Source organism: Natator depressus, chromosome 9 (assembly GCF_965152275.1).
Source record: "Natator depressus isolate rNatDep1 chromosome 9, rNatDep2.hap1, whole genome shotgun sequence".
Taxonomy (NCBI): Eukaryota; Metazoa; Chordata; order Testudines; family Cheloniidae; genus Natator; species Natator depressus.
This window is the reverse complement of record NC_134242.1, coordinates 84130687-84154390: the sequence shown is the minus strand read 5'-3', so window position 1 is coordinate 84154390 and position 23704 is coordinate 84130687. Positions and strand designations below refer to the sequence as shown.

Here is a 23704-nt window from a genome sequence, read left to right as displayed (position 1 = left end):
ATTGATTACTTTTGACTGGACACACCAGATTGTTTTGGTACCATGATTAGCTCATCCATCTCTTAGCTTCGGTTTCCAGGGTGAGTATTTACACTCAGAAGTCATTTTTAATAGATTTTCTAGTATTTATTTAGAGTTCTCCATTTCTGTGAACAAAACTGCCAGCAAACTCATTCGCCAGGGAACTCACAAACACAGAAAGGCCATGAACACAGCTGTGTTGCATATTCACAGCAAATGCACTAAGATATGCCCTAATTGCTATGGGCTTGATCCTGCTCCTGCTTAAGTCAATGTCAATGACTTCAGAGGGTATCAAATCAAATCCTGTGTGTCTTGCATGGCAAATGAGAAAAAGGCTAGATATTGGTTCTCCCCGGTTATCTGTCTCTATCTCTGAATTAAATTGTTTTCATATAAAATACTATTCCTCACACAGGTTACAATGTTCTAGCTATTGCGCTTGGCAGAGTGTATCACCAAGGCTGCTTAAGTGAAGTTACGCATGCTGCAGTGCCTGAAGTGGGGATTTCAGCACCTCCGTTAATAAGTGAATCAACAGCTGATCAATTCATTGTGTCGATATATAAGCAAAGACAGCTACAAACATGTGGACAAACAGCATGCTAACAGCTTACTCTGAACTCATATTAGCAAATGTTTTACCTCGAACAAGAGCTGAGAGACCTCGGGTGCCAGGAAGGCCTGGTAAACCAACAATCCCTTCATCTCCTCGAGGGCCTGGAGTCCCTGGAATCCCGGGATCTCCTGGCAAACCTATTGGACAAAAATATTAAAAGGAGAAAAATTTAAGAATGACCCTGCAGACAGAGTACATGTAGTCCGCTCCCCTGTCTCCCACATTGGCCATTGCTCTGTGCTAGCAAAAGGTGCAGGCCCCTTTTTAATGTACCTATTCATCCAATACAATAACACAGGCAGAAATTTCTCCCTGTCCCCAGGTAGTGATCATCTTATGCCCCAAAGCACTATATCCAGAAGCCAGCCTGTGTTATTTCTGCCCTCACCAATGGAGCTGCAGATGTTGTTCTCCCCCATGCCTAATTCAGCCCTGGAATTTACTACACTATTCTCCTCAATAATATCCAGCAACAGTGAGTGAGTTGGAATACTAAAGAGGTATTCAACTTATTTATTTGCAAGAGAGAAAAGGGGGAGTTTTCTCTTAATAGCATTGCTACACTGAAATAAGCCCTAGGGGTGGTATATATTTTTCTGAGCTCCAGATACACAGGATCATGCTAACACAGTCAATCACTGATGCTCTAAACATATCACTCCGCCTGTATTCACATAGCATTGTATTTAATTGGGAGAGTTGCAGATATATGGAAAACTCTGAGGCTGCACACACTTGGCCAAATTTATCCCTATAGTAATACCACTAAGTCAATGTAATTACAACAGGGATGAATTTGGCCCACTGAACAGTGCTGGTGAGTTGATAAGAAAATTTGTATTAACATAAAAGAATAAGAAGCACATAACTTGGATTAAAATAGGTGCATTTAAAATTACTTTGCAAAACAAAATCTAAGGAGTTACCTGAGACGAGTCCATCTTCTCTATCGAGAGAAATAAGAGGGCCTGGAGGACCCATTTCACCTAATTCACCCTGTAAATTTAAACAGATTCATATTGTTTTCAAGTTCTTTAAAGACCAGAAAGCAGGGAAGAAAGAGTGCCTGTTACTATGCAAGGATCTGCTTTAGTGGCGAAGTTAATAGTAGTTCCCTGATGTAACAAGGGTTCCTTGTTTTAATGAATTATTCCCTTTGCTCTTCTGTTCTTCCTAATGATCTCTGCATGCATGACCTATACTTGTATGATGAAACTAACGGCGGTCCACAGAAAGGTGCTTTTATCCCTTACTTGCCCGCATTTTGCTAGCTCCGGAGAGAGCACTGGCAGCCTTGTACCGTGTTCACAAAACATCATTTATCAAGCCAACATATGGACCAATGTCAGGTTTACATCCCTGCTCACCCTGTTCTGTACAACCCCTTGGCAAAAGACCAGGTGCGTGGTTGTTAATACATGCAGGTCTCAGTCACCCATACCCGTCATTATCTACAGGCCCTTCAGCCCTGAAGTTTAGTAACTTGAGCTTTGTGCGGCATGCCAGCCTCCAGCCATACGTGACTTCACCCAACTAAAATAATCAAGAGTTGGCAATGTCACCCTGCATCTCATCACTAATGTCCTGATGGTGCCTGCTGATGAAATGTTGTTTTGTTGTCTCTTCCAGCAATAGTGCTCTGAGAGTAGACCAGTATCTCTACTCCTTCTATAGCGAAGATTCACTGGGGTAGACTGAAGGATATGGAAGGGACTGTACTCCCATTTCTCTCCAGCTAGGAAGCATACAGCTATCACACACAAAACGTAGTATTATCAGGACAACTCAGATAAGGCAATTAAAATATGAGGGTTCACCAGAAAACCATAACCACCAATTTAGTACCCTGACAATGAAACAGATGGAGAAGTGACATTAAAGAAAACATCACAATGATACAGAAGAAAGAAAGAGATTTGACTGGAGTAATGACAAATTCTGTAATAGGAGCAATGCTTTAATGTTCTCATTGGAGAAGTTACCTTCATTCCTTGCACTCCATCCAGCCCAGGAAAACCAGGAAGACCAAACTGACCCTGTAAAACAAACACAACAACATTAGCTTATGAAACAAGAAGGGAGGGCCCATGGAGGACTCGTTTTAGTGCTCTCCAATACCTGTGTTTGAATCTTAATCCCAGTATCTTGTCCTGCAGGAGGTCTGCAGGAGTAGTAAGAATGGCCCATGGGAAGAAAAAGTTTGCAGTGGCACTGTCTCAACGGCCCTCTTACTGAGAAACATAGTTCCAAAAAGACTCTTTTCTTGGCCTACTCAGCTAGAAGGGTGGGGGCGGTGATGGGGTGGAATGTAGGGAAGTAGGGAAAATCAGGATGTCATCCTCAGGGCTCTGACAGAATTTCTGTGACCGTTGGTGAGGGAGAGGACATTCGGCAAACCGTGCCCAGTATGTAATTTCTCTCTCCTGCCTCCTCTTCTCCCCCAAGTCACTTGCACTAAACCAGGTAAGTTTAAAGTCTTCTCACTGACTATCCATTTCCCAGTAGTGTGTGGTAAGACTGTGTATGGTTCAGAGAAGTCTGCTGCTGATACAGAGCCACCAAAATTCCCTGCTGCCCTCTACTGGAATGACTATCAAATCCTGCTCCAATGTAGGTCATAAGCCAAGCTGTGGCGGCATTTAAAGGGAATTCTCATAGAGAAAAGTCTGTTGGGTTCTATCCCAGTCTGTGATCCTGAATTCCTGGATAGCCACAGACCAGCTCATAAACAGCATGGTTCAGAATCCCGCTTCTCAAGACTCATTTCTGTCTCATGACCATTCACTTTAAAGTATACTGGGAAATACTCTCACATACAGTAACCGTGAAAACAGGGCTAGACAAGAAAGCAGTGAGGATCCAACCTAACCCTCCACGCCCCCAAGGACCTGCCAACATCTTAGTGTTCAATGCCTGCATATAAGCTGGTGAAAAATAGCTATGATAGCTGTTCTGTGACCACATTGCACTGGTACAACTGAGGGTGCCAGGGCCTTCACAACCTTTCAGATAGTTAATGCACTGACCATTTGCACCAGGGTGCAGGACACTCTGTAACTGATGGCCCTGACAAAGGAAAAGTGAGAGGGTTGGTTACACTGGGAGGGAGCGTACAGTTTCAAATCTCTGTGGTGGTTACTTTCTAAGCCTCCGGTGGGGAAAATGGTTAGGGAGAGAAAATCTTACATTGGTTTTTAGACATTCTTCTGGCCAACTCTCAATGTCCCAGAAAGGGACATTGATGTGGAGCCCATTAAGGAGGACAGGGGATGGGATAATAGGAGAAGACCCTAGGCGCTCAGATGACTTCTTGAGACATTAAAAGTATTTCCAAAATTAAACAAGCCTGGTACCTTTCTCCCTGGAAACCCATCAGATCCATCCAATCCCAGAAATCCCTAGAACAGAAAAATACGTGTTATTTAACCTTTATCTTTCTTTCATACTCAAAAGTCACAATCAGGTTTAGGTCACAATATGCTAGGTACTGTATGAACACACACAAATATGTGAATTTTGCTCCTAATAACTTAACATCTAAAGGTGAAAGCCTGGCCCCACTGAAGTTAATAGGGTCACGATTTCACCCTAAACAACTTGAGTATCAAAAGCCATTTCTAGAAGAATTCAACTGTATAAAGGCCAAAAGCTGTCTCATTTTGTGTAACCATTGTCATATTTAGCACAGTTGAAGTACTTATAAACAAAATCAGTCCTGGTTTCTCAACTTACTGAACCCTTGGTGTTGAGTTTCACATTATAAAACTAAGAGATGGATCATTTTTATCTTGAAAAATAATTTCAAACTTTTGAAGGACAAAAAGCAGCAGAATCCTTTTGGTCTTCATGTTGTATGTGAAAAGCACATCTCTGCAGGCTGTTCAGGGCAGTCTGAAGGATGGCTGTGTGACTGTCACCTGACGGGGAGTGGGCAGGTCTTCTTGGCAGGTACCATGTTTGAGATATATATTCTCAAACCAACAGCACTTCTCAGACTAAGGGACACGGTCACAGGTGATTGGCCCCTTTAAGGGGAGAGAAAACCAACCACACCTGTGCCATAATTAATTAGCTGCTTCCCAGCCTGAGAGAGTGGGAGTAAGGAGGGCCATGTGGAGAGGAACCATGGGGAAAGGACAGGCTCTTGTGGAAGGCTCTGAGTCAGGGTCTGAGAATGGTACACCAGGGGAACCAGCTTGGGGGCCAAGTGCTCTATACCAGAGTCTGAAAGACTCTTAAAGGTAGTCCAGAAAGGTGCTGGGAACAGGGCCCAGAGAGCAGGCTAAACAGAAGCCCCAAAAGGCAGAAGAACCTTTTATTTGTTGGAACTTATTAGTTTGGACTCTTGCTACCCCAGAAGAGTTAAGTTTGTGCCTTGGCCGGCGGGCTAACCACATCTCCAACAGACTGATATGCGGAGATTAGATTTTGAGACCTATCAGTTAGCCAGTTTTTAAATCCATGGCAGGGTGCAAATCCAAGTGACCTAAACTGCAGGTGCAAAAAACCTATGGGTTCAAATATCAATGCCTGCACAAAAGAAGGCTAGCGAGTAAAGAGTCCTGTATGAGAGGGACTACAAATATACAATGTGTTGGTGCTTATGTTCTTAGGAGAAGAAAAAAATGGGTATTGGCGAAAACAGGAATGTGGAATTGTTAAAATTTAAAATCAAAGAGAAAGGAGGCATGTTGATTTTTCTTTCTCATGACATTTCTTATGTTTGGAGCTACTGCTGTGGTCACATCTATGGAGCAAAGGCACCAAAACTTGACCAGATGAGAAAAGGAACCCAAAGGGCCTTATCCTGCCCTCAACTCTTACTAACTTCCATTGAAACAGAGGATGCAAAACCCCACAGAAGGTGCTCAGCACTGGAGGTCATAGGGCTGTTCATTGTGAATATCAGTTGCCCTTTTCTTCTGCTTGTGAATTGATCTCAAAGGTCTGTCATTTGTAAGGCCAAGGAGGAGACTGCTGTAGTTACGGTCCCAGATGACTACAGCATGGATGAAAGCTCTGGTGATAGAATTTGTGAGGATTGAGCACGTTCTCAAGAGTCAAGCTGAATGTACATTTGGAAGTATAAATGAGCAGATATGCAAAGTAGGGGAATGGGGTTTGCAATGGGTTGAAAACAGGCGGGACTAAAGAATAAGAATGGCCAAGTAGCAGTATCTGCTCACGTCCGTTCGGAATGCTGCTGCAAAGGTAATTTTACCAGCCTGTCACCTGGGCCATGCCATCCCTCTCTTTGCATCCCTCCACTGGCCCCCCTTCTTTACGGCATCTAGCATAAGCTACTTGTCACTTCCAAGGCTCTTCATAGCCTATCCCCACCCTACCAACCATCTCTCATTTGCTGTCTAGATGTCAACCCTTGTCTTTGATCAGCCTGTGTCACCAGCCTCCATTGTTCATCTGTTATGTTTTCAAACAAGCACCTTCGTGCTTTCTCCCATGTTTGGGAGGTTCTCCTCGTAACATCCACAATACCTACCTCACCTTCCTCCTCCAAATCCCTCCTCAAAATTCTCCTTTGCTGTGTGACACTTGTGGAAAAACATGACAACCGTCAGGCTGTTGGTGACCACTGCTTATTAGACTTACCAATATTGTCTCACTGTTTCCTTGAACCCCCTGACCTATCTTTCTGTACCCATCTGTTGTCTTGTGTCTGACACTTAGATTGTAAGCTCTTTGGGGCAGGTACCATCTTTTTGTTCTGTGTTTGCACAGTGCCTCGCACAGTGGGGGCCTGGTCCAGGACTAGGGCTCCCAGGCACTATGATAATACAAATAAAGAGACTTTACAAACAAGTTGAAAATTCCAGTCTGTACCTCTCCTGTCAAGAACAGGGATTTAAGGCCACAGTAAAGTTACCTACCCTGCCACCTGGTAAGCCAGGGATCCCCTTTTCTCCTTTTTCTCCGATACCCCCAAAGCCCTGTGGGAAAAAGCCAAAGTCACATATGTTAACTCCCAGATCTATCTGGAGACAAATGCCATGTGGCCCCAAGGTGAGGTGAGTATATCAGCTCTCTACAAACATACACAAGAGAAGCAAGGTTGGGTTGACATTCTACTGGGCCTCCTAACCCCAGAAAAAAAACCCTTCCACACAGACCGCTGGCAGTATGTGCAAGCACCCTGGTTGACAAGGAGTCACCCTGCTGCCACCTGGGCCTCCTTCCCTTATAATTAGACCTGGATGGAAAACAGAAATTCCATTTTGTGGAGATGTAGTACGGCCCTGCTCGCTCCTGCCTCTTCTCAAGTCCACAAACAGCTCAGAGACCTTTTTCTGGTAAAACACACTGTGCAGTTTATTTACAATAGTTTTCCCCAACCTTTGTACACTAGACAGTCTTACACCTATTGACCTAGGGAGCCCTCAGCTCCAGAGGCAAGCAAGGAAGAATAATCGCTTTCCCCCACTCTCTGCTTCCTCCCATCCTACTTCCTTCCTGTGCCTTTTGTATGATCTGCCTCATGGTCTAATTAGTCTCTTAGTTCTCTTCAGCCCGTCAATTAGCTCTTCTTAATGAGGTTTGCTCTGAAATAATTAGAGTTGCAGGGACCAGAGGGCTGGCTCAGCAGCTGTTGCCCAGAGCTCTGTCACAGGGGGATTTAGATAGCTTGAAATTTGATTATTTTTCCATTTAGGAACAAAACCTAAAAAAAATGTCAAAATTCTCTGCAAAATTGCTTAATTTTGGATCAATCACAATATTTTGATTTTTTTAACAACAGAAATACATTCTGAAACAGAGAGAGGGAAAAAACAAAATGTTTTGTTTTTTAAATGTCGAAGCAGGATGTTTTGAGATTGTCAGAACTCTCCCACCCAAAATGGAATTTCAGGTAAATCGACACAATTCCATGAAGCATTTAGACAAAACTGCATTCTTCAGTGGAGAACTGTTCTATTGAAGTTTTTCAGACCAGTTCTATGTATAACCTTAAGGGACAATGGAAGCACTGTGAGTCCATGGTGAATCTTCTACTCCCTGATTCCTGTGCCAGCAGAGATCATTAGCAATCATCTGAGTGCCATGTTAAATGCTGCCCACTGACTCACTCAAGGAGAAGAAGTTTGCAGTGATACTGCATCAATAATTCCACGAACAGAAGTTACAGCAATACAATAACTTAATGAATCGTAACATGTTACTTGACATTTACCCAGCACTTCTACTTTGTGAATCTCAACGCACTTTAGGAACCTGGGTAAATATCATTAACTCTAATTACAGATAAGGAGACTAAGGCATAGAGAATTTAAAGATCACAAAATCACACAAATCAGTGGCAAAATTGGGAACTGAATTTGTCTCCAAACTCCCAATCTAGCAAACTATGCATTGGACTATACTGCCTCTCTTAATAGAAAAAAGTCAACTCTATAAACTATAACAGCAGAACCTTCTGACTGCAATTTGGTATCACATTCACCATTAAAAAGTAGATTCAAATCTATTTCTTAGATGTAAAAAGCTGGTTGAAATTTGACACATAACAGTTCAGTACAGGAATCAGAGAGCCCATTTGTCCGTTTATAGTGTAAAAGGAAACTGACACAGCAGTTTCACCTTCAACATTTGAAAACAGCTTTAAGGACTCCTCTTCTCTTCTCCTCCCTCCGCCAAAAAGAAAAAAAACCCCAATAGGGATCAAATCCAGGGATGTGCCAAGCCTTGATTTCAGTGAGAGTTGCAGTGGCTAAGAACTTCTCAGGCTTCAATCCTGCAGACACTTTCCCACATGCTTTAATTTACACACAGGAGCAGTCCCATTGACTCAGACAGGACTACTCGAGATATACACACACACAAACTCTCCCTTAACGAGAGGAATGGAATATGTCCAAGCAGGGCTTAAATTCTCAGAGACTATTTCCTGGAGCCCGCCACACCCTTAACCCATTCGGGACTCCGGGCAACAGCTGTGGGGCAGGGGGTCTCAGGGCTTCTGCCCCATGGGGTGCGCTGAGGCGCCCGCGGGTTTGAAAATATTTACCAGAACTCCGCTCCGGATGGCTCCAGCTGAATTTAAGCCCTGTGTCTAAGAAGCCTAATAAAAACCACTGTGTTTAGAATAACAGTTGCCTGAAGTACAAATTTTCTAGCATTTTTAGTGTATTGCAACAGCAAAGGAACATTAAGAGATGGTGTCATCTAGTGGCCATGTGAAGGGTTGTGATGACTTTAACTTCAGCGTCTCTGCAAACTGCAGATCAAGTGTACAAAATTAAAGCATTTCAGTGACTGTAATATCTGTTGCACAGCAGCACCACTGTCTCAATATCTGTGTAAGAAAGAGCCCCCAGATACATTTCCACTTGAGGGACAAAACCCACAGGCCTTACAGCAGATTTTCAAAGTCTTGGAGGGGCCTAAAGGTAGAAATCGGCACCCAGTGGGATTTTCAAATGCACTGAGGCACGCAGAGCCTATTAACATTGAATATTTTTAAAAAAAACAGCCTTACCAGAGGGCCAGGTAATCCTCCAATCCCAGGGAATCCTTTAGGGCCTGGCTCACCCTGCCAACAAGGAAAGGACAGACACTGTGAGTGAGTCATAAAAGGGATGAGGTGAAAAAAAGAGGCTTGTCCCGCTCACTGAAAGTGCATATTGAGATGGACCTTTTACAGTCACCCAGTGCACCCTCAGTCAAATGATTTCATAAGATGGAGGCCCACAGCTGGAAGGGAAACTCGAAGCCAAACGGCCAATGCTGCAAAGTGCTCAGCACCCTCATTTATCATGGAAGTTGATAGCAGTTGAGTGTGCTCAGCACCTCCTGGGAGGTAATCAGCTTGGGCAGGATCAAGCCTTACAAACACACATCTTCACAATTATACTTACCATCACACTACAGACAGTGAGACAGAGAAATCCAACAGGAAGGCCTGGGTCTGAGCTCACACCAGAGTACTCACACCGAGTACAGGGTGTTTCTCCCGACATACAGTTAGAAGTGAGATTAGAATCAGGCCCCAAATGAGACTATCCAGGGCCCAAAAACTGCAGCTCTCACTCAGTCCTTGGAAGTTGAGCTGGAGTAAGGACTGCAGGATTTATCCCAGATCCTTATTATATTTGTAGAAATACCGATGAGCTAAACAGATATCTCAATAATTGGCTGGGATAGGAGAATCAAGCACATGAATCTGATTGTTTTCGACCAACGTGCGGCATAACAACAACAAAAAAGCTACAGCTTCACTCTTCCTTATTTATTTTTTTGAGAGGATTAGGTTTTCTGCTAGGGCTAATGTGGTTTTGCAGTTCACAGATCCAGCAGAAATGAGTGACAGCTCTTTATTTTGTGCATTCACTTTTTTAGCTTTATAACTTAGGTAGGCTTAAGACTCCTCTTTCTCGGGGGCTTGGATTCTCTCATCCACCATAATGAACTGAGCCAAGCATCTGGAGATTTCAGTTCAAAAGGATTTAAGGCAGTTTAAAAAGTAGTGCAGAAAAGTATTGATCAGTCCTTCTTCACCTGAAAAAACTAGATCCTAGCTCAGTTAACCATTCATAGAGCTGCAGAATCATACAGCACAGCTAGCTTGGACTGTGTAATGGGTGGCTTTAAAACAAAAAAAACCCCTGAGATATAATCACCAAATTTCATTTTTACTCCAGGCAAACAACCCATGTTTTACAATCCAAAACAATCACAGGAGGGCAAGACAAGTTGCTAATGTTTGCCTTTCCCAAGGGAACAGAAATTAAATAGTATGTTTCCCACAACAGGTGTCTCAACTCTGAGCAAATGTAGCCAATTACTGAAAAAGATGCGACAAATATTGCCAAAGCTGGGCCTGCACCCATGTCCACTGAAGTCACCGGGAGTATCTCCATTCACTTTAATGAGCAACAAATCAGGCCCAGTGTTTGGAAAATGGGCTGTTGCTTATTTTGATGCAAAGGTATTCCTTTACACAGAGAATTATTTCAGTTTGAAGAATCTTTCCTCAGGATCCCCGAGGCTTGCTGGGGTTGGAGATGGCTGAAGTGAGAGAGAAAACCCATGTATGGGAAGAAGAGGGAAATGTTCCCCCCTCGCTGCCCTATTTTGACCCTCCGAGTGAATCTGTAGGGACTAGTTCATTTCTTATCCTCTCACAAACCAAGTCACAGGGTTCAGTCTGCAAACACCATCAGGAACCAATCCATGCAGGATTTGAATAGCCCCAGGATTGTCTAACTGCTTCACTCAGCCTTAGCATCAAGGAAAGCAACAATTCAGCATTGTTTCCAGTAGAGTTGTGTTTACAAACCTTTGCTCCTGGTTTCCCTTTTGGAAATCCCATGAACTCTAGTATCCCAGTGGATGGTGGGGGACCTGCAGGGCCAGGTAGCCCGACATCTCCCTGTTGACAATTGGGGAAGATATTAATGGAAGCAGAACAGCTGAGATCTAAGGTGCATGGCCCATGATTCACTGAAAGCCACTCAACTCAGGCCTTGCATGCACAAGATAAGGTACTAAAGCTGATGTGGATGCTTAGCCATGAAAGGCAAAAGGTCAGACTGCAAATTAACAAGAACGAAATGTGTTGTATTAAAGTAATGTGAAGTAAAAAAGCAGGTAAGAAAAAGAAAGGCCAGTGATCGAAAAAACAGAAAAATACACAGGAAAGACCCTGAAGCCAGATACAAAAGAGATGAAAATGAAATACAGAAAGGCAAGGCAACTAGAAAGACTGGGATGTAACAAACACAAAACATCATGAAGCAGACGATGTGAGGAGAAGTCATTTCCAGAAGTGCAGGAGTGTATTTCCAATCACGTAATCACTCCCCACACTTCCCAACAACCAGCCAGAGTGGGATTTTCAAGAGCACTTAGTGTTGGCCTGACTCTGGTCCCATTGAGGTAAATAGGGATTTTACAACTAGCCACAATGGGAGCAGAGTCAGGCCAATGCTGGGCACTTTTGAAAAATCTCACCCTGCGAGGCTCTAGCAGGTCTAGATTGGCACTTGTGTGCATGCCAGGTAAATCCCACTGAGGACAATGGGCCTGTACAGAGTTTATGTCAGTCCAGAATATAACCCATTATATTCACCAAGCTAAGTGGGTTTAATTTAACAGGAGAGCTACCTAAGAAATGGAATGGAATGGAATGAAGGATAAAGATCCGACAGGTACTGAGGTACCATCATCTCTCAGTGGAGTCCTTCCTTGCAGGAGATGCTCAGCATCATGAGGGATCAGGGCACTGAAGAATTTTCTCTCATTCTCCTCTCTATCCACCACTGCCTTTCCAGCTGTGAGGAATGCCTCCCAAACTCTAGACCCATTCCCTTTGCAATCTTAGCTCTCCTCCTATTCAGACTCCATTTTGTCTTCTAAATATCTCTGGGTTGAATTCTTGACCATGGTAGTAAGTGTCCTAGAAGAAATTCTTCTTGGGAAATCACCTCCTGTTTGTTTATCCCCCTTCTGAGAACTACCAACACAGGGTCAAATAACAATGCGTAGTGAGCTTCTCAATGCCAGAGCTGAGGACTCATGTCTGAAGGGGATATTTCTAGTGGGCACGTGTGGGACTATGGATAACTATTTTTGTAGTTCTCTACAGAAGTGAATCTGTTCCACTTACCTTTGCACCTTTCTCTCCTTGGAAACCTAATCCCATGTTACCCTGAGGAAAAAACAGTAAGAATTAATGAATAAAGAAGGAAGAAGACGACGACGACGACGACGACAAATTAGCACTTAGGGTCACAATTCAGCAAAGTGCTCAAGCATATGACTTCAGTGGGACTTAATCACATGCACAAGTACTTTGCTAAATCCTGGCCTGGGTTAGCACCTTTCATCCAAGGGTATAAAATATTTACATTTAAATGGATGAAAACAGAAACGATAAAAAATAATAAACTCCCCGCAAAAAATCTGGAATGTCTCTCTTTAGTACTCAGGTATGAAAAGCAGACATGAAGGGAAGGTACTCACTTTTGGTCCTGGTGGCCCCATTGTACCCGGTGGCCCCTAAACATGAACAAGATCAAGATTTTATTTATTTTAACTTTAAACTTGGCTGCAAACTATGTAAAAATGTCTGGGTGTTTAACATAATTTTGAAGTGTTGCTCAGTTGAGGATGACCCAAGACCCATTGACGTCAGTGGGCCTTGACCTTCAGTGGTTTTAAGTGGCCAGGAAAGCATATTGTCATTGTGATAAATTAAAATGAACAATTTGAAGAAAACTACAGCTCCAAAAAGGGGTGCTGGAACAATTTGTATAGTGGGGGTACTGCGAGCCATTGAACCAAACTATAAACCCTGTGTATGATGGAAACCACTTCAAGCCAGGGGGTGCAGTAGCACCCTCAGCATCCCTAGTTGAAGCATCTATGGGCCCAAATTGAACTCATTTCACAAAAATGACACAGGTGTTCTGCAGTTTTTGCATTTTTACACGAGCCAAACTGAAACCATCTTCTAGTCTCCTGAATGCATCTCTATCAAAGGTGATTTTTCAGGTTATTGCATGGGGACTTAGGCCTGAACATGCAAACATGCAAATGCTTAAACTTTTGCTACCATGAGTAGGAACTACTCACATTAATAAATTCAAGCATGCATGTGTTTGCAGGATTGGGCCTTAGTGACCAATACTCCATACAAGGAGCAGAAGTTTTACTCTAGTGCCCGCAATATACTCTGAATTCAAAAATATTCTATATTTAAAAGTGATGCTGCTGCATTTGCAATCCCTTCTTGTATAAACATGGTCAGTTTTGCTCTACAGTGGATCCAACTTCCTCTCCTCCCATTTTGAGTGTTACATCATGCTGTCTTGTCCAGTTTGTACTTACAAGGCCAACTACTTATGTTGTTCCCAATATTAGGTTCCATGCAGTGAGTCTGCACTGGAATGGGTTCACCAAGGTGGATGAAGAGAGTGAACGGAGCTTTCCTATTATTGCAAATTTGAAATCGTTCCTGTTTTTATTACATTTTCAAAGGCAATGATTTTCACTTCGGTTCCACAGCCATGCAGGTTTTTGTAGCCAAATCACCATTTTCACATAGGTAATAAAAACAAACAATTTCAGGGACATGAAAATGGACAATGGTGGAAAAATGCCTGTGTATAGCTCTACTTTATTAACAACACTGAATGCAAAGGTGAAGGTTTCCTTACCTGCAAACCTGGCAATCCTATAGGACCCACAGAACCTGCTGGGCCAGGGAAACCTTTTGGACCCTATCATAAAAAGTTTTAGGAAATGTATTAAAGAACTCAACCCTTCAGATCCCACCCTCCCATTTAACCAGTTGTCACCATTCTTATCTGCCCTTCACTGATGCCTGATCCCAGTTAATTTAATACATGAGAAAATATTAAGACACAAGAAGACAGACCAGAACACAACACTGACTTCTATTCATTAACAAAGCAAATACCCTCACCCCAAAAGCAAACATTAATTTTGTCCATCACGTGAGATAACAAGTACCTTCGATGAGATGCTGAGTACCTTTAAATTCACTTACTTCCCTGGGAGCTGAGGATGTTCAGCATTTCATAAGACTAGGCTCTTAAAAAGACACTGCTCTGCCATTTTGGAACTTTCCCTCCAAAAACTGTAGAAGGAGGCGCATGGTGACAGATAAGGGAACCATTTCCATTAGCCTTATGTTTGATAAAAGTTTGCTTTTACAAAATATTAATTCAAGGCCAAATTCAACTTGGCAGTGTCCCTTTCAATTCTTCAGTGATGGAATGGGAATCGCAAGGAAGAGCAGATTGAAAAAACCTACAGAACGATCAGGCCTTTCCTAATGAAATCCTGACAAGCTGAAGGCAGGGTGTGTCTTAAAATCATAGACAATGTCCCTGGAAAAATGCATCTAATTTAAAACACATAACAATTCATTTGACATTATCAGCATTTGTTTATCTGGAAAATCATTGTTACAGAGTTTAGCATTAGAAGGGTGTTTGGCTTTAAATGTAAAATTGACTGCAGGTATGGCCAAAATCCAATCTCCTTTGCTATGGTGCAAATCTGGAGTAATGTAACTGAAGCCAGTGGAATTACTCTGGATTTACTGAGATCAGAATTTGGACCACTGAGCAGAAATGTGCCTAAGCTGATTAATGCAAACAGTTAATGTGAGGGAATTGACCTAAAAAACTATAGTATTATTTTCCTTTACAGTAATACTCATAAAAACATGATTTCAAAAATAAATTAATTAGCTTACAGAAATCCCATCCAATCCAGGAAGACCATTTTCACCCTAAAAATTAAAAAATAAACTCATGAAAAATACATTATAATAACAAAATATAATTTATGGTCATTATATTTTGTATAAACAGGAATATTTTAGGTACGTAAATATTAGATCACGTAATTAGAAAAAATATTCATACTTAAATAATATGTATTTGGATCAGACAGTGAAGGAAGTCCAGAATCCATGAGCCATGGCAACTGCATTCATATATGTCTGAGCAAAGGCAACACTGAGAAAATCAAATCTGTACAGTGAACAGTACAATATTGTATTTTTTAAAAAAAAAATTTTAAAAGTGCTGTTTACTGTTAAACATACCTTTTATTATTAACATTTCAGATGGTGATTATTTTCCATGAACGTCTAAGTTCATGAATAATTATCTATTTAATAAAAATTAATAAGTTAGTGTATATAATTGATAGAACTGGTCAGAAAACTTCAAAACTTTGACCAAAAAAGGAGAAAAAATTCTGTAAAATTTTTTCCACTTTGACTAGTTCTAATAACTTAGTAGTAGTGAGTACCTATGTAGCACCAGAGTAGGTATGTACACACACACACACACTCTCTCTCTCCCTTACTTGATATATCAAGGGCTGGATGCAGAAAGGTAATGAATGCCTTCAAATCTCTATGGCTTTAATGCAACCTGTTCAGAACCCCACTGGAAGTATTGAGCCCTTTGTAGATTCAGGCCAGATCCTGCATTCCTTGTGCAATCAAAACTCTTATATATATATAAAAATTCTACTTCAGGTATAAAAACATCTCAGTTCCTCATTAATCACATAAGGTGAAATCCTGACCTAACTAAAGTCAGTGGCAAAACTCCCACTGACTTCACTGGGGCCAGGACCGAGTCCATAATGTTCATGTGTTTAAAGAATGTAATAGCTTTCCAGTTGGTACATCCCAGTCAAAGAGCAATGGGGATAACAGGTAGTGCTTGGAATCCAATGGCAAGAGTAATGTTAACATACACTAGAGATTTTGCTGGTCGCACTCAGAAATGATCCAGTGGCTTTACCTGACTAATGGAGACAGGGTGAAATCCTGGCCCCACTGAGGTCAATAGGAATTTTTGCCACAGATTTCGCTCTGGAATTCTAAGGGCAAGGACTACCATTGGCTTTTTATCACAACAGACCTAATGTGAGAGAGAAGGCGACCATGTACAGAGGGGTCATGGCTGCTACAGAAGGTCTCTTCCATGTTATTCCTGCACCTAGAAGCTCCTGCCACTGCTTCACACAAGGCAGGACAAGCCTGCAGGAGGTCCCTCATTCTCAGTTTGAGGATGGTTGGTTTCTGCAGGTGCAGGAATTGGCATTAGAGGTGCCAGACCCTTAGGTGTGCCCTACAACAATGGTCTACTAACTATATGGGGACAATCGGACATGGTGAGCATGCTCCTGTGGGTCTACATTAGTCCTGCTGACGGATGAACAATTTGCATCTGTGTTGCAAGGACTACGTACTTGTAGGTTTTCAGTGTAATAATGTTTATGTTGTTAAAAATAAAGCTATGGCCTGCTTTCATAAGCCATAATTTGTGTCTCTGCATCTAAGCATACCCATGGCACCCTTGCCCAACATTGTGAGTGATTTAACCTACAGTATCAACCCTGTAGCATTCAGAGCGCATGTAGGTTTCTTCTGCTATGTCTTCTCCTGCATGTTGACAATTCTTACCTTACTTCCTTTAAGGCCACCTTGGGCATACGCAGGTTCTCCTTTGGGACCTTTGGGACCAAAGCGACCCTGTTTTTAAAAGAATGAATTTACAAAGCTATTTTTCTATAATCTGTATTAAAAAAATTTGAATTTTTTTTTCAGCAAAATACACTGAGGCAGATCCTCCTCTATGGAGCTATGCTAATTTATACCAGCTGAGGACCTACCCCTTTATATTTACCTTCTCACACCAAAGCATCTTCATGCTATAATTAAATCAAGCTCTACAAACATTTTATCTGGTATTCTCCCCACTTACTTTAGATTTTTCTCTTATTTTGAGGATTCAGACAACTGAAAGCTTGTCTACACTTATTGGGGGTTCGACGCACGGCAATTGATGCATAGGCAGTCGATTTAGCAGGTCTTGACCCGCTAAATTGACCACTGATCGCTCCTCTGTTGACTCCTATACTCCACCTGAACAAGAAGTCAAGGGGAGTCGACAGGAGAGCATCTCCAGTCAACATAGTGTACTGTGGACCCTGCTGTAAGTAGATCCAAGTACATCGACTTCAGCTACATTATTCACGTAGCTGAAGTTGTGTAACTTAGGTCTATCTCCCCCCTTTAGTGTAGACAAGGCTTGAGTCCCAGTATTTTTAACATATTCTTTGATAGTATGTAACTCTATTATTAACATCTCTGTTCATACACGTATCTGTTCTGTGATGGGTTGAACCAATCACCACTGAATTAAACTTAATTTAGACACATTAATCATTATGGGACAAACTGATTCCTGGGATAACTCCACTGAAGAAACTGCAGTTATATACAGGATGAATTCATTTTATAGCTCTAGGTTTAGCCAGCTGATCTTAATCTTAATCATCCTATTGGATTTAATTTAGGTAATTTCATGTTAATTGCCAATTTAATTTGAAGGAAGATAGCTGAGCAGAACAGCTCTTATGGCCAAAAATATAATCCTACAAGGATTATCAAAAAAAGAAATTTGAACAGTATGTATGAGTAAATGGGCTTCTCTAGAAATCATCGCTTAAACTTGATCATATTGCTTAGGGTTTTTCAGTGTCCTGTGAACTTCAGGTTTCGACACATGCATACATTTGTACCACATTTTTTATACAGATTCAGTGTATTGACATTAATAGCGTCACTCGTATTTGCCAACTATATTTTCTTCCCTCTCCTCCATTGTTCACATGACTAAGCTTTGTTCATGCAATGTAGTTCCACTGAATTTAGGGTTACTCATATGAGTTAAGTTTGTAAGATCATTTTTCCAGTCCATTCTGTGTCTAGGGTACTGTACAACTTGAAAATAATTGCATATCTTTATGCTTTATTTAAAGGCTTAGGGTAAAATTTTAAAAAGTGCCCAAGTAATTTAATGACAGGTTTCAGAGTAGCAGCCGTGTTAGTCTGTATTCACAAAAAGAACAGGAGGAATGTGGCACCTTAGAGACTAAAACATTTATTTGAGCATAAGCTTTCGTGAGCTACAACTCACTTCATCGGATGCATTCAGTGGAAAATACAGTGAGGAGAGGTTCCCCCCCACTGGCTCTCCTGCTAGTAATAGCTCACCCTAAGTGATCACTCTGGTTACAGTGTGTATGGTAACACCCATTGTTTCATGTTCTCTATGTATATAAATCTCCCCACTGTATTTTCCACTGAATGTATCTGATGAAGTGAGCTGTAGCTCACGAAAGCTTATGCTCAAATAAATCTGTTAGTCTCTAAGGTGCCACAAGCACTCCTTTTCTTTTTTCCAAGTAATTTAGGAGCTTTAGTCCCATTTTCAAAAGTGACTCACACACTAAGGAGCCTAAATCCCATTGACTTTCAGTGAGACTTAGATGCTTTTGAAAATTTTACCATTAGTCTTTTTTGCTGATGTTGTTTAGCAAATATAGATTAATGCAGACTTGCATAATGCACTAATGGATTCCCAACAGTGCCATGGAAATGAGCAAGTCAAGACTATAGTCACTGTTAGGTTGTCAAGTGGAATTAGACTAGTCAAACAGTTTGAGACTTAACTTGAAATCCTTCCATCTAGCCAACAATTGACACATTATGAAAAGGTGTCTTGCAAGGGACTGAAGAGAGTTGGCATCAGCTAGACATATCTTGTGACATACTGCACAAAACTATGTTATGCTACTCATAACAAGAGGTATCCAGAGCAACCATTACAACTAGTAAATCAATTATTCAGCTTGTTAAATTGCTGGTAATCTTTCCTAAGTATCCTAAGACCTCAATTTCCCGAGTTAGACCACAGTTCATGAAAGTACCCATATGCAGGAAGGGTGCTTAAAGCACATGCTTCACTTTAAGCACATGATTCAGTTCAATTGACTCAATGGAACTGAAGCACACACTTAAATGCTTTTCTGAATTGGGGGTCTTCTGGCTGATCCTGCAAGTGCCTCCAATTCCTATTACAGTCAGTCAATGAGACCTCGGGGTGTTCAGCACCTCGCAGAATTAAACACATAAGGGCTAGATCCTGTTCACCTTGAAGTCCACGTGAGGATTGTCAGGGACTGAAGGTTTATTCTAATGTGGCAACATACCCACCTTCAGGAACTTTATCTTTTAAAGTTACTCTTTTATTCACTGAATCTAAAAAAAAATTCACCTAGAAACAACATGAGTTGATTTCAAATAACACTATCAATGTTCCCCAGGATTCATGAGTCATTTAGTAAATAGCAAGAGCGCCAGAAAATACTGTGTTAGCCTAAGAACGTACAGGTGGCCCCTGTGTACCAGGAAACCCATCCAACCCGGAAACACCAGGACTCCCAATAGAACCATTGCAGCCATCAAGGCCACGAAAACCTCTGGGCCCTGGCTGGCCAGGGTGGCCCTGTATGAAAGAGAGAGAGAAAGAGAGAGAATTAATTATATACAATATTTTAGCACTAAAAATATTGTCCCACAAATCCTATTGTCTACCACATTACAGCACAACACAAAGACAGTCTAGGGTTCACCCCTGAGTTCTGCCGTGTGGCAGCTTTCCTCCACCTGCAAAGAAAGTCAAGCCTGCAGAGGGCAGTAGTAAGAGCTTAATCAGCCTGCGCTCTCTACTTTGGAACCTGACTGCAAAACTCTTAGATAAATTTATCTGATTATTAATTAAAATCTGTCTCCCTGGGATGGTGTCAAAAGAAGCACAAACATCTCCTGTTTGTGGGGTCCTAGCAGGGCAGTATTCATTCTACATTCCTCCAGCACAGTGCAAGCAATACAGCACACTTGGTAGGAAACAGCAGGCAATGGGCCTAGTGCACAGAGGGGTGTAACTCCTAGTTGCCATCAGTGGGAGCTGAATGTATAAGAGACAGAGCAGGAATAGGCCCAACAGTGCTGCGCACTGACAGTTCCAAACTGTTCTACATTCAAATTATTTCACTGACCCGAAAGCCTTTAACTAATTGCCTTGAACAAAAGTCATTGTAATGATCAGTTAATAGCAGGGAAATGAGCCTGATTCTGATCTCCAGTTTTACACTGGGGTAGCTCCATTAACTACAGTGGGGTCACTCTTGATTTACACTGATGTAAAGAAGATCAGAATATGGCCCTTTTAATTACTTTCTCTTGAGTGACATAGGGGTTGTGTGGACAATACAAGGGCAGGCAGAACCATCAATCAAAGAAAATGCCAGGGTATTAAGTGTCTCCTCATTCCATCCTCCTTCGCACAGGAATGAGATTTGTGCCATTCAGAGGCAGAATTTTGTGACCAGAAGGAGAGCAGTACATATCTGACAGCTCTGTCTGTCTCCACGGCCCTAGCCCTGAACCATTTCACAAGCCATTTTCAATTAATCCTGAAGATTCATCTTTATGGTGCAGCATTAGATACATTAATGACACATCCGAGGGAAGTGAAAAATGAGCTACAGAATGCTGCATTCTTCATGCCTGACCGTTGGAGCCAAATTCACGTCACTTTCATTCTCATGCCTCACTTGGGGTGACAGGTGTCCGGTTTTCGACCAGAACATCCAGTTGAAAAGGGACCCTGGCAGCTCCAGTCAGCACCACCGACCAGGCTGCTAAAGGTCTGGTCAGCAGTGCTGCGGTGCTAAGGCAGGCCAGTTCCTACCTTTCCTGGGGCACCGTGCTGCGCCCCGGAAGCAGCCAGCAGGTCCGGCTACTAGGCGGGGAGACCAGGGGGCTCCATGTGCTGCCCTCACCCTGAGCACCGGCTCCGCACTCTCATTGGCTGGGAACCAGCCAATGGGAGCTGGGATGTGGTGCCTGCGGCAAGCAAGAGCAGCAGGGGAGCGTCTTGCCCCCCCGCCTACTAGCATCGGACCTGCTGGCCACTTCCGGGGCACGTGCAATGCGGTATCAGGACAGACAGGCAGCCTGCCTTAGCCCCCTAGGCTGTGCCGCTGACCGGGAGCAGCCGGAGGTAAGTCCGTGCCCCAACGTCGAGCCCCAACCCGAGCCCCAGCCCTGAGCCCCCCCAAACCTGGAGCCCCATCCTGCACCTCAAACCCCTCATCCATGATGAAACTAGCATAGCAGGGGCACAGAGAGGTTAAGGCCAAGATCCTCAAAGGTATTTAGGCCTCTAACTTCCCCTGATTTCAATGGAAGCTGGGAGCCTCAATACCTCTGAAGATCTGGGTCGAAGTGACTGGCCCAAGGACACACAGAAACTTAGTGGCAGTCTTGGAAATAGAACTCTCAGGTCTTGTCTACACAGTGAGTTACACTGGTTTAACTAACGATCTGAATTTAAGCTGAATTAGTTCAACAGGTGCAAACCTCTGTGAGTGGCTCACTTTGGTTTCGCTTAAGCCAAAAAGGAACAGGGCTACGCTAAATGGAAATAAGAGTGTCCACACAGGGTTTTGTACCTCTATACCTAAACCAGTTTAATTAAACCATGCAAAAGTTTGTGTGCAGACAAGGTCCCAGACCACCGTTCATACCACAATATCATGCTCCCCACAAAAGAATCTTTAAAAAAATAAAACACTCTAATCACTGTTAATTTGCTTATCTTCGGCTTGGCTGTAACATACCTAATGTCAACGTGCTACTCTGTAATGAAATACAAACACTGGGTCATGACTGCTCTTATTTTCAGACCCAACACATGCTATTGGTTCATACAGCAAATATCCCATGGGACACATTGCTTTTGTGGGGACAGGAAGGGCTTTTGTAAGTTTACCAGCAAAGATTGTTGCACGTTGACCCCACATGCTATCTTTTCATTTCTATCATAGCATCCTAATAACACCTTCTGTACTGGATGAGCCAGATTCTGATCTCTTTCACTCCATCATAAACCTGGACTAGCTTCACTGACTTGAAGCAATGGGGTAGTACAGACGTAATTCAGGGCAGAATCTGGCCATGTGTAGCGGGACCAGGCACTGGTGTAGTACTGGTTTAATGCCTTCCTTCTCCCTACAGAAAAGGGACAGTGCAATGGAACTAGCACAAGTAGAGTGAAGTGTATTTAAATGACAGGCAGTGACACAATACCAAGGTGTTAGCACTTGGCGCTTGGAATTTAAATAGCAGCAACAGTCTCCATAACGTCCACATGTTAGATAGTTAAAGCCTCTTCTGAAAAAGCATCACACACATACATTATACATTCCCTTCAGACTGTGAAAAGCCTAGGATTCCCTACCTTCTGGCTAATCTGTATTCTTAGTTAATTTGTGACATCCTGTCGTAAGGGCCTGATCTTGAGAGATGCAACCACAACTCTCTAACTTCACTGAGTGGTGCAGTTACCCAGCATCTCCCAGGATCTAGCCTTAAATGAGATCTTTTCTCCACTGATCAACAGAGCTCGTCTGGCCTGAAAAATTGTGACTAATTGTTTTCATTGCTTTCTCCTTCTCTAATTCCGGCTATCACATGCTTTGCCAGCTCAGCACAAAAGGAACAACAGGTACCACAACAGACTAAGTCAGGAGAACTTTACGGTCTGTAATTATGGCATGGCAGGGTGGATGATTCGCAGGCTCATGCTAACACAGAGTGTGGGGGTGGGGGGGGCGCTCATAAAGGAAAAGGTTCCCTGGGAAGTAGAAAAGGGAACTGGTTCCTCCAAAGTGACTTGTCCCACTAGAGCGGGGGTGGTCAACCTGTGGCTCCGGAGCCACATGCGGCTCTTCAGAAGCTAATATGTGGCTCCTTGTATAGGCACCGACTCCGGGGCTGGAGCTACAGGTGCCAACTTTCCAGCATGCCAGGGGGTGCTCACTGCTCAACCCCTGGCTCTGCCACAGGCCCTTGCTCCTCCCCCCTCCCAGAGCCTCCTGCACCCCACGATCGGGGTGGCTGCCAGTGGGTGGGAGGCGCTGGGGGCAGGGAAGCTGATGGGGGACTGCTGACCTATTACTGTGGCTCTTTGGCAATGTACACTGGTAAATTCTGGCTCCTTCTCAGGCTCAGGTTGGCCACCCCTGCACTAGAGCCCTGCTTTCTCTCTCTCTCTCTCTACCCTAACACCGTGACTCTGAAGAGCGTGCTTTCTAGACAGACAGACTTCGTGCAAAGGCTATCTCAACGGGAGAGCTCAACAAATATTTAAAAGAAGAGGGAAACAGATGCAAACAAGAGTGAACCAAAACTAATTTAATAAGCAGCTTCATTTAGCATTAGAGCAAAGGGACCATTCTGATCAGCGCCAAGATCAAAATATAGTCTCTTGCTGCCCAGGTCTGTGTTTCCTGGCACAGGCAATGACTCACGACTTGTAGAAACATTTCCTTTTAGAGTCCTGTATACTCAGCTAAAACCATATAAATCTTCTCTCTCTATTTCCAAACCTTTGCCAGGGATGTGTTTGAATCTAATCCCCATGGGAAAAACTAAACATATACAGTAGAGAGGAGGACTTAAAAGCCTTTTCTACAATCTGTCTAAGGCTAACAATTAATAAACACATGCTATTGCTGTATGTACTAGATCAAAGGGATACATCAGCCCAACTGCAACACCATGATTTACCAGCTATCAACATCTCACAGGTGACCTCAGCTGGCCACCACTTCCCACAGGGTCACCATTAGGAGTCCCCTTTG

The 23704-nt window shown here is 42.8% G+C and overlaps 1 protein-coding gene across 4 annotated transcripts in view; it reads right to left on the bottom strand.

The window, feature by feature from the left end:
- Window positions 1-23704, bottom strand: part of COL4A6 (collagen type IV alpha 6 chain) — a 186079-nt gene that overhangs the window by 41054 nt on the left and 121321 nt on the right. For all 4 annotated transcript variants that reach the window (XM_074962489.1, XM_074962490.1, XM_074962491.1 and 1 more), the window contains 13 exons: window positions 19384-19500; window positions 16611-16679; window positions 14880-14915; window positions 13813-13875; window positions 12617-12652; window positions 12261-12302; window positions 10932-11024; window positions 9132-9185; window positions 6529-6588; window positions 3994-4038; window positions 2623-2676; window positions 1567-1636; window positions 667-777 (listed from right to left, as the gene is read on the bottom strand). In XM_074962489.1, the coding sequence (XP_074818590.1) occupies window positions 667-777; window positions 1567-1636; window positions 2623-2676; window positions 3994-4038; window positions 6529-6588; window positions 9132-9185; window positions 10932-11024; window positions 12261-12302; window positions 12617-12652; window positions 13813-13875; window positions 14880-14915; window positions 16611-16679; window positions 19384-19500 (850 nt within the window). The remainder of the gene's footprint in view (window positions 1-666; window positions 778-1566; window positions 1637-2622; window positions 2677-3993; window positions 4039-6528; window positions 6589-9131; window positions 9186-10931; window positions 11025-12260; window positions 12303-12616; window positions 12653-13812; window positions 13876-14879; window positions 14916-16610; window positions 16680-19383; window positions 19501-23704) is intronic.